The sequence below is a fragment of the Taurulus bubalis genome (genome assembly GCF_910589615.1).
Source record: "Taurulus bubalis genome assembly, chromosome: 12".
Classification (NCBI taxonomy): domain Eukaryota; kingdom Metazoa; phylum Chordata; class Actinopteri; order Perciformes; family Cottidae; genus Taurulus; species Taurulus bubalis.
Window position 1 is genome coordinate 12,358,860 of NC_136600.1, and position 11,776 is coordinate 12,370,635.

Consider the following 11,776-nt stretch of genomic DNA (forward strand, 5'->3'; position numbering starts at 1 on the left):
CATTTCACAAGCGCTGCCAAATTCAGCTAGTGTCTTTCAAATGTTGTGTGTGTGTGTGTGTTTTGGGACAAAAGAGGCCCCCTCTCCCCCGTAGGGATAGCTCGGAGCCGCAGCAAAGGGAAGGAAAAGGAGGGGGGAGGGGCAAGAGGGAGTGGAAGGAGGGGGTCCTACTCGCCCAGCTGCATCCAGACCATCCAGCCCCCACCGTGGCTGTAACGGTCGAGGCGGGTAGGGGCTCGCTGCGGGACCCCGTCGGACCCCTCATACAAGCTCCAGAGTCCCCCCACACGGTCCGCACCTGGACCAACCCATTTGCCTAATTGTCAATGAGTGGATCCAGGCCGTGTCCGAGCACTCCGCAGCCGACGCCGCTACCGGGCCCAGACAATGCGCCGCGCTCGGAGAGGCCTTCGAAAAGCAAACGATCAAACTGTAAGCAGGGCGAGAAATAAAAGCCCCTCCCAAAGAAAAGGGAGAAAGAAAAGGGGGCCATGCGAAACCTCCAACTCGGGGTCACAGCTACAGTGTGCCACGAAACACCTGCTCCTGTACAGCTTTGCTAATTACAGGGGGAGACAGCTGGCCCCTCGGAGCTCACACACAAAGCCGTTGGGGAACGTGGAGGAAGGATTACTGATTTGGGACTCTGCATTTTACAGTGTCAACTATTTGAAAATCGGAGTCCGCTGCTGATTCAGGAAACGGTGGACGTTTTATTTTTACTCGGCTTCTGTCCGGCGTACCAATTCTCCTCTTTATTTACAGTGCACACCTCGGAGAGGTGCTTGTTGACTGGAGCTCTTGCTGTGTCCTATATCGCATCAGCGACCGTGGCCAAATGACCACACAAGACAATAAAGCGCGGTTTAGGTGGCTTTGAAACAAGTCCATCGGGGAGACAGATATGGAGAACTGGCCAACTGGACGAATTCCAAGGCTTTCGGCCTCACAAATTAAATCAGTGCTTTAAGCCAACCGAGGAACCACACGCTTTTCAAGTGCCACGAGGAGCGAGCATTACTGAGTCTTTTCAACAAACTGCAGTGACCGAAGTGTAATCAATGGCTACTGGAAAGTTTTTTTTTTACTGATACTTCATGCAACTTTCATCCCTCTCTGTGAATGAGGACACCAATAAAATGTTACCAATTACCATAAATAAATGATTTAATGTCCTATTCCTTTTTTTTAATTTTTTTTAGCATCAACCCGGTTTTATAAGACTTTAAAAAGGCATAAGAATGAAATAAGGGGGGCTGTGTTTTATTTTCTTGTAACGATTACATAGCTTTGACTCGAACCAATCTATTCACATCTTTTTGCTAAAATTAATATCTGTTTTGGACCAATTAAATCAAACCACAATCACAGTAAAAACTGAAAAGGCTGAATTCACCTTCACATCAGCTTCCAAAATTTTAAGGTATGATTGAAAATCCTATTTTAGACCATGATGATTGTAAGGTGCAATGACAAGTCTACGTTTTTTTCCCTCTCCTAATAACAACATTGACTTTCTGGGTCAGTCAGGTGCAGATTGGGTATCTCAACAATCATCTTCTTCCTTCCATATAAACCCACTTCATGGTAAAATAAAAAATTTGAATAATAAAATGTTCACATTACTGTCTACCTCTGCCTACACTGCGATTCATGAATGAAAAACAGCAGCAGTCAAAAAACTGAAAATGCAAGGTACTATACTTCTCTTATAAACAAAACTTTTATAAAATATATATGCATATATATATATATAAAAGAAAAACTTAAAAATATTTCTTATACTTTTTAGTAAAGCAAGCAGTGCCTTCTAAAATATCTGCTTGATTGTTTGTAAATTTTCTGGAAAACAAAAATGTGTACTATAATAATCATAATAACAGTAAATAATTATTGAACAAACACTGACAAAACTAATGATAAAAACTGATGTGGTTCCTTAAGAGAATATTCGGATGGCCTGAGTGACCTGGGTGTGGCACACTGGGCACTCCGGGTGGTTGAGCTCACAGATTCGGATGGCACACTCCATGCAGAAGAGGTTATGGCCACAGGGCACCAAGGCAGCCGTCACTTTGCTTTCAAAGCAGGTCATGCAGTCCCGCACAGTGATCGGTGGCGAGTCCGGCACTGGCAGACGGCCCGGGAATCCCTCGCCGGCTGAGATGGGCTCACTGTGGGCGCGGCGGGCCTGGGCGTGAGGTGAGCCGGATATGGGCACAATGCTGGTGACTGATGAGTTGTTGTTGCTCCCGCCTCCGCAGGACTCGGACAAGCCGGGGGAGAGTCTGGTCAGCGGGAGCGGGAGGCCTCCGAAGCTCTTGGACCGCTGCTGGGCGTAGAAGGCCACCTGTTTGGGGTAGTCTGGGTCGCCCCAGCTCTGGGTGCTCTCCGATCCGAAATAAGAGCATGGCTTCTCCCCGGAGCTGGAGAAGTTGCTCTTGCTGTAGATTCCCACTCCCTCGCCTCCCCCTCCCCCTCCCACCATGGCATCTGAGAAGTTCTGGCGGTAGCTGCTGGTGAGAGGTTTGCGCTGGCCCCCCTGCAGCCCCCACACCTGCTGTAGCCGGCTCTCCAGACCGCCGCTGCTGCCCACTGGGCTGCTTCCGCCGTTCGGCCCCACCAGACAGTCATTCTCGTTGTTGTGGTCGTGCAGGCCTCCCGTTCGGAAGGCGATGTGTGCTTCGATCTCCTCGCGGGCCCTCTCGGCGTTGCTCGGCGAGCCCGTGATCTCAAAGACGGGGTCGCGGTCTCGACTGGGTGTGACGATGTAAGTACAGGTCTGCTGCTGGATGCGTTTGATGGTGGAGCCTTTCGGCCCCACGACCAGCCCCACGACGCGGTATGGCACTCTCACCTGAATGGTGGTCTGACCCGGCAACGGTGTGGGCGGGGAGCCACTAAAGGACACGCCCAGCTTGTTGCGGGATGCCCGGAGCATAGAGAAGTGCTCTGCGGCGGAGATGATTTCACGGCGGGCCAGTGCAACATCCTCCTTCCGGCCAGTGATTAGGAACACAGGCTCCTCTCCTCTAACCGGGGTTTTGATGTAGGTGTTGGTCTTGGCCCGCAGGGCTTTGATCTTGCAACCTGCAGAGTCAACAACATACATTTGAAAATTAGTCCACATGATACATCAGTTGCATTTTGTGGCTCACGGATCAAGTTGAACGGTGGGAACAAACTTTACCATCAACAGAAACGAAAATCTTTCAAAATTCTAAATTTATTCCCCAATTAAGACCAGTTTAACTTAATGTGTTGCAGGTTTTTACTGGCAAAGGATACGCCGAGTAATTGCCATGATTTAGGAGGTTTCCAGCACTTAAGCATATTCCGTGCACTTATTTATTAGTGCTAAATCAGACTCACTTCTTACTAAGCGATACATGGATGTTGCAGACGTTTTAACCAGCACCGACATGACTGTTTTGGTGAGCTGTAAGAGCCGCTTGACCTCACCTTGAACTCACGAGACAACACAGTCAGCCCACATATGCTTTGTTTTTTGGGACATTTACTGCTGTACATCTGCCCCGTTTCTGAACAGAGTGCAATAGTTTACTCTATTAAGTGCTTTTAAAAGGCAGAGTCTCATGGTGAGAGAGTGCAGGTTAATGTTATTTCATGACAAATTACCCAACGTCGTTATGGGACGGAACAGTACATACAGTAAATCTGTAATTCTTTAGGAGGATTGTCAGGTATGTTTGAGGTCAAGAGGAACACGGTGAGACTCTGTTTATATTACACTCCATGGAGGAGGATGCATCAGGCATTGCACGGGTCGGTTTTCATTCAGAAATTCCGGCAGCTCCTTTATTAAGACGTCCACGTTTATTGACGACTTAAAACGGGGCCTTTTCTCATCTCAGGCCGGCGTCTTGAAAAGGCCGGTGCCTTTCTTTGGATAAACGAGGGCGGGGGTCTACTCTGTGGACAAATCTGAGCTCATCTTACTAGACTCCAGGTGCCTACAATCACACGGCACATCATCACATTACCGGTCTGAAAATCACAGCAGTGGGTCTCAAAAGGTTCAGAGACACCCCAAGTTCAAGACGAGCGTCGCTCCAATGCTGCTAAATAGGTCCACTTTGTTCGGGAACACTTACTCCTCAGAGGCCAGAGGTGCGGACAGAAAGATAGTGACGCTCTCAGCTTTGCTCATATCCAAAATCTAAAAATGCCCTTTGTGGCCACAGCCTTGTTTTGGGCTAATAGACCTGTACAATTCCTTTTTCTCAGACTGTGTTGCACCTTTTAATTAGTCCAAATGAATGCCTCAATTAAAGAATTGCCTGTCAACAAAATAGGGGGAAGATTAATTAATCGCTACCAGATATTGAGGTCACTGGAGACAAATTTATTTTCCAGCTATTGAACTGTGTTGCGAGAGTGATTGAAAACAAAGCCACCCTTGATCTGAGCAGAAAAGTGTACAAGAGCGTCTTTGGCGAATCAACGCCTGTGACTCTTGAAAATGATCATATCCAACCCTTCCTCCGAGGCAGGATGCTCCGTTTGCCAGATTCAACCAGGCGGGCTATGATGCGTGCGGAGAAGGGTGTGTGTACGCGGTGCCAGCCAACGAGGGGAGGGGGGGGGTCAAAAGCGGCTCGTCTTACCCCCCCCCAGAAAAAAATCAGTACCTCTTCTCGGTCAAGGCGAAAGGGCCCTCTATCTGCACTCGCGCTCACCGGATCCACCCTCCGGCTGTCTTTGGTTACCCCATTAAAATTCAAAACTTACACTTCAGAGTAAAGAACAGGAGCCGCAATGGGAGACAAGGGGGCACTTAGCCGCACAAACTAAATCCACATTACCACAGCAGAAGCCAGAAAGAGCAGGTATTGTTTTTTGTTTTTTTAAAAGGGGGAAAAAAATTAGCCACCTGAACCCCTTATGACATTATTCGAGACCTGTTTGTTTTCGCTGTGAGATAAATCAGGATTTGCTGATGGTACCTCACCCGCCCTGCCGTCTTTGTACTTCTCCAAGACCAGCCCCCCTATTTCTCCCTCTCCTGACAGGCGACCATGTGGTATTGAGAGTGTGCAGTGAAGTGGGGCTCATGAGGAGCCCCTTGTGTTCAGCTCTAAGGCGTGACTCCCATTCAGCTTTTTAGATGCGATACTGCCCTTGCGTCCCAGTCCTTGTTTTGTTTTTTTGTTTTTTCTGCCCCATTCTCGTCCCCGTGGGTTCATCATAACAGTTAACAACGGGTGCAGCCACATAAACACCACCACTAAATTGAAAGAAGGGGAATCTATCCCTGGAGTAAAAAAAACAACAACTTTAGGTTCAAGCTGGTTAAATATGGAGCTTGGATAGAGTGAAAAAGCCCCACCTGACATTACTGCAAATAAGCACAAACAACAGGATATCATGTTTTTATGTTGTTGTTATTATTAGAATTTGTTGTTGGTCTGCTTTAAAAAGGGACCTCCACCCCCTGGTGCAACTTCTCGCTGAGTCACCCCTTTAAGGCCATCCCGTGTAGTCTTAATGCGCCCCTCCCCTTATCATCCCCCGACTTTCACACCTTTGTTTGACAGCTGCTGTCATTCAACTTCAGGTCTTTGTTCAATAATAAATACATTAAAACTATCTGTAAGAAAACAAATCTATAACGTGTCTGGGATTGAACTTCCTAACTCCCCTCATTTGAAAACAACAACAACAAAAAACACACAAGTGTACCACGCTTCTATTGTCCGATGGTGTCACTGGGGCATTGCGCAACATAAACAACGCGCTGAATGCATTTGGAAAAAGGCAAAACCCATCTCCCACCACTGAGACTCAAATGTGTACATTTTATCTTTCCTAAGCCCGTCAATTCAAAGTGAAACCCGTTGCTCCCTCTCTTTCACCAGCACGTTGCCTTTTTTTGAACAGTCTGGCGCGTCTCAGACGACAAAGGAAGCAAGTGCTCTCTCTAGTGTGTGCGCGCGCGCGCGTGTGTGTGTGCGCTGACATTGATGGCGTGGATGTAGAATAATTCGCCCAGGAGAGGGGGACGGGGCTCACCCGTGCCTCTGTGCAAAAATCCACTCTCACACGCGCGCACACACACACACACACACACACACACACACACACAAAATAAACACAAAGCAGCGAGCGACTCGTCTCTAGGTTCTGAGTGTAATGATGAGACCACGAGAACTTGCTAGCAGGAGAAAAAAAAGTGGGAGGCTGATGTCTCGGGGGAGTACTAAAAAAAAAAAAAACACGAGCACACACACACACACCACTCCCTTTTCTTTGTCAAATAACACCAGGTAACAGTTAGGGAACAAACACACACAGGAAACCACGGCGGGGATAATGCAGCACTGTTAGCGGGATAAAAGCACAAGTTTGGAGGGGTGGTGGTAGCTGGGGAAGGGAGGGGGGATAATATGCAAGCCAGCGGTTTACCTTGTCTCCCCACTATTTCGGCCACATGTTCAGAGCTGGGCACTGGGACGCATTCTGTTATGTTGCAGCCTCGTCCCTTCGTCTCACTTGAGGAGCTCTCGTACAGGGCGCACAACTTGCTCTTCCCTTGCAGGATCGCCGCGTCCCCGCCGCCGCCCCCGACGTTGTTCGTGTGGTTGTGGTGGTTGTTGTTATTGTTACTCCGGTCCTGCACTCCCGTTGTTGGGGCTCCGCCGCCGTCCTCGCCTTCCCCGAGCCCGAGCAGAGACAACTGGCCCAGCGCGACCCTGAGGGCACGGGAGTCGTCTTCCTCCTCGTCGGGCGGCACGAGGAGACCGTCGCCTCCGAAGCCGGAGCCGGCCAGATCCCCGGCGAAGCCCCCATTTTTCTCCATGATCCCTGCTAGAACCAGCAGGCTAGGCATGGCTAACAAAAGAGTGTGTGAGACAAAGACAGGGGAAAGAGACTGGAGAACCAGCACCGTGCCGCCTCCTCCTCCCCCCTCCTCCTTCCGATTCCCCCCTTTGCGCTAGTCCCTCCCATAGACCGGCCCCCTCTCTCTCTATCCGCCAGACTTTTCAGTACAGTAGTCTCTCTCCGAGCTCCGGGCGAACGGGACACAAGGCCGTCTGCGCGATGGATGGGGCGGGCGCTGCGTTGCTCCACCCCGTCTGGTTTACACAGCTCCCCACTCCTCGCCGAGACAAAACGAGCCGCCCTCCCGTTGTACCATTCCGTCTCAGGTTCCCGAGCCCGTGGCATCCCAAAGCAAGCTGCCTCGCCGCTTGCTCTTCCTATATGAAAAGGAAGAGCAATACCTCACCATGTTACCTCCCGCCACCGCACTGTTACCGCAGACTCGCTCACGGAGACGAGAGCTGCGGTGTGCACTTGAAACAACAACAAAAAAAACATAACCAATAACCAATAACCCCCCCCCCCCCCACCTCCCAACCCCCCAAAACACCGCATTTTTGGGCGACTTATGTAAGAACAGCCATCCGGGATGTAAACAGTTGCGTTACCGAAAAAGGTGCAAGTACGAGTGCGCACATGGTCATCCGGCGGGGCTGCTGAAAAGATGATGTCAACTTTATCATTGAGAGATAGAAACACGAGCGGCTCGTGCGTTTTTAAGTGTGTGTGTGTGTGTGTGTGTGTGGGGGGGGGGGGGGGGGGGCATCTGACATTGTTTTTTTTTAAGGGGGTTAAGGAGTTTGTGACATTTTGTTGTTGGTGTGTGTGTGTGGGGGGGGGGGGGGGGAAGGGTGCGGGGGGGGTACGCCCACCTCTACGGAGCCGCGCGGAGCCGTGCTTTGCGGCAGGTCACCGCGTTTTTGTCTCCGGCGCCGTTGCGCATGAGGATGTTATGTATAGGAGGGAAAGAGGGTGTCTGGGGCGGTGGGGGCTGTATACGAGGAGGAGAAGAGAAAGGGAGTTGTCAGACAGGCGTTGCAGAACCTATGCAGCGGGGGAAACATCAGAAAAGCCCTCGCACACTTCCCGTTAAAAAAAGAAAACAGCAGCAGCCCCGGTGAACAAAGAACCGCGCCGTTCGTTTCGCGTATAGACTCCCCAAGATGTCCTCGACAGAAACCACGCCTGACGGCATGGCTGTACTACTACACAAAGACCCAAACTGCAGTATTGATAATATTTATAATATTTTGGAGAAAAACAATATTTGTATCAATATCTTACATGTAGTCAGACCGTTTTCCCCTTTTTGAAGATTTGTTTTGGTTTCAAAGAGGTATAAAAGTACCTGCAACTTCCGTTTATTGTCATTAAGATGTAGAAATTAAGGAAACATCTATTTACAACGAATCCATGATATCAGCAGAAAATAAAGTGGGGGAGATTCCTCTCATGATATATAACTATTTTCTGACTGAGTTGTAAATTATTATTAGCCCACACTTTGGCCAAGGCCATAAATATGAAGCTTCGAGGAAACATTGGACCTGGTACTGGCTGTGAATTGAATTTGGCACCCAGTGCTGAGCGACAACTGATGTCCATGTTTTCAGCTTCCTCAAAGTGTCAGTCTAACTCGAGCTTAGTCTGCCATTACCATCTGTGCATATGCATGGTGGGATGTACAGGGAGTATCTGTTGCGTGAGGCTTTACCTGAACGACAAGAAAACTCTGGGGATGTTTGAGAACAGCATGAAATGCTCCGGTGCTCCACTGTTTGTTTTGTTGTTGTTGTTGTTGTTGGTTCTCCACTTCCACCAGAAGATAGATATCTTTACACACATGTGGGATCTCTAAATTGCTGTTGGGTGAATCCTCTCGTTGTGTGTGCTTTGTGCTCCCAGAGGGAGGTGTTGAATTTGCCCCTTATAACGTGTGCATTTTAACCCCATCCATTACATTCAATTAATTATTCCCCATCATGGGTGGTGTCTTCCCACACTGTAACTGGGTTACCACTGAAATAAAACAAAAACAAGAAAACACACACAGTCGTCCATTGTGGCCTCATATGACCGACTGAGAGTGGCATGTGACTCTCACACAGATGCATATTTTATCATTTTGAGTGAGAACACCGTCTGCCTTTAAATAACGCACAGGATTGGGCAACAATATAATTTCCAGCGGCAGTTCTGAAAGTCGAAACAACACAAGCGTTGCGTTGAAATGGTCCCAGAAAAGAGAGAGCAGGTGTATTCACATGCGTAATCACGGTCTAGACGCGCTCTCTGGGTGCCAATCAGGACGGGGTTCGTTCCCTGAGGGTGCGTTGCAGATGAGAACTCACAGGGAGACTCCTGGTGTGAGTCCAGAATTAAAACATCCCCACTCCACACAATAACATGGATGGAAGAAAAGAAAAAACATATTGCGTGATGCATGAGGGACCAGAGGGTGGGCTCAGGAGGTCTGGCCCAATCCCCAACCCCACCCAGTGGAGTGGCCAGATGATTGGGCGAGGGGTTGGTGTGATGGGGACGAGCAGCCTAGGAGAGCCTCTCAGTGGTTGCACCAATGAGGCCAAGAGGTCGTCTGGATTTCCATTAAAAGGGGTCTGCTGGGAGTCCAGAGCCCCAATCAATAAAAAACATGGATCTGGGATTGTGCCCCCCCACCCCTTTCTTCCAACACAACCCTCTCTGCCTGGGTGTGTGTGTTTTGGTGTGTCCTGTTGGAGGCCTGATTGGTGACGCTACTGTACTACATAACCTTTGTGACCCTGACCGAAACCGTCTCTGGGCTCTGAATGGATCCCAGCAGGTCTGGTTTTCATTCAGACCTCAGTGTCTTTAGCTGTGAGCTACAATTGTAATTTCTCTCTCTATGTGTGTGTACGTGTGTGTGCGTGCGTGTGGTGTGTATGTTAGCTGCGGGATACTTGTGAAACCCAGAGTGCTGAGGTCATGTTACTTGCACATGAAAAAAACCCTCAATGATCTTGACCATCTGGTCGTCACAGTAGTGCTGTTTCTCTTTTTTCCCCCCTGATGAAAGGCTGCCTGGCATCTTTGGGGAGATGCTGTGGTTCACTGTGCCGCAGAGACACACGGAGCCTCCCAACCTCTTTGTCCAAGAGCCCATGCAAATATGGCTTTCACCTATGGACAGTGTCCGTCTCCCGAAGAGTACAGGCTTAATAGGCTGTGAAGACATGTCTCAGAATCCCTAAAGGACGTCCTTTTGACTTCCACGGCCAGATGTCCTTTTCAGGACTTTTCTGGTGCCCCGCTGTCACTTGAATGAGGCTTGTGGAGCACAAAGGGACGTGTTGGCTAAGCACCACGTGCTGATGCCATAGTGAGCGGGCTCAGGGATGATGTAAGACCTCATGCAAATGATACCACATCTTGTGCTCATAAGCCCTGAAGTCGATCAGCTGATCAGATGAAACTCTAAATCCAGAGGCCATGTTGTGTTTGTCTTTTTGTTTTTGTTTTTTTTCTCCTCTTTTTTTTATTTCTCCTTATTTTCATTTGTTGTAAGCTTTTTCCAGAGTCCAGGCAGCAGCAGTACAAGTACTTACAGACACACTGCACATGATGACGATACAATAAGACAAGCACCGACTTGAGAGAATATTATAGAATAACACAGAGATGAAGGGTGATTGGAGAGGTGCTGGAGTACAATCAAAATGCACAAGGTGAGAGCTCAAGGTGACATGTTCAAAATGCTTGTTTTGACCTGAGGATATTAAAATTAAAATGATATAAAACAGAAAACCGTCCCAGCAAAACTTCACATTTGAGAAGCTGGAACCAGAGAATGTTTGATGAATACTTGATAAGTGAATAATAAATTCTGAAAACAACAGTTGATCAGTTGTTAATTCATCGTGGCAGAAATTCTTTGGTTCAACAATCACTTTTTCTTCTATCTTTAAACTCTGTGTGACACACACACACACACACACACACACACACACACACACACACACACACACACACACACACTCTCTCACTCTCACTCCTCAACAACAAACACATAAATGATGCACTGGGATGTTGTGATTGGGAGAGCTGGTGTCAGCTGGGAATATGAGTCAGGTAGTATGACTTCATAGCTTTTTACAGGGTATTAGGTCATCTCTCTCACACTCGCCCCCCTCCCTCCTCCCGTTCCATCTCTCTAATCACATTGATGCTGTGCAGCTAGTGACACGCCTAGTGATGAGTAAGGCTCACCTCACCGCTTGCTTCCCGTATGGCGGTGAGCTCACACGCATCACAGAAAGCTTTGAAGAGTCCTGCTTGGTCCTCGTTCTAATCTTGGCATTCTGCTCTCATCTTGCAGACAGCATGACATTTGATTTAGATATGGCTTCAATTGAACGCAGTGAAAGTTTACTTTTTGTCTTTTTTCTCCTTTAAAAAAAAAATCTGCACATTAATGCTGTTGATGAATTAGGATGGCTTCTCAGAGATAAACTCTCACCTGATTCCACACAACGCAGCTTTAATGCACTTTATGATTTAGTTTATTTTACATCAGATAGGGGACAAAATGCAAAGTAGATGCACTTTAAAACCATTAATTTTGTTGTCAGACATGTATCATCTGTGATGGAAAGTAATTGAGTACATTTAGTCAAGTACTATTGTGCAGTTTTAATGAACCCTGATTTACTTGAGTATTTACCTTGTATGCTGCATAATAGCAGTGGTGGAAAGTAACTAAAAACAGTACAATTCTGTGATATTTCTACTTTACCTGAGTATTTTAATGTAATGCTTCTTTTCACCTCTCCACTTTCCACATTTATTACCTTGTACATATAGATTTTACACGCAAAATGATCAATCATCAATTTATAGAAAAGGACACATGTTGACACATGCCACCCAACAATATGTAAAGTTGTTAAAATGA

The 11,776-nt window shown here is 47.9% G+C and overlaps 1 protein-coding gene across 1 annotated transcript; it reads right to left on the bottom strand.

Annotated features, from left to right (window-relative positions):
* Positions 1-1,939: 1,939 nt before the first annotated feature.
* Positions 1,940-7,166, bottom strand: mex3a (mex-3 RNA binding family member A; the record flags this gene model as incomplete). The annotated part of the gene is made up of 2 exons (XM_079226944.1): positions 6,427-7,166; positions 1,940-3,090 (listed from the first exon to the last, which is right to left on the bottom strand). Exons 1-2 carry the CDS (start codon positions 6,848-6,850, stop codon positions 1,940-1,942), a joined length of 1,575 nt encoding a protein of 524 aa, XP_079083070.1. The 5' UTR covers positions 6,851-7,166.
* Between the last annotated feature and the right edge of the window lie 4,610 nt (positions 7,167-11,776).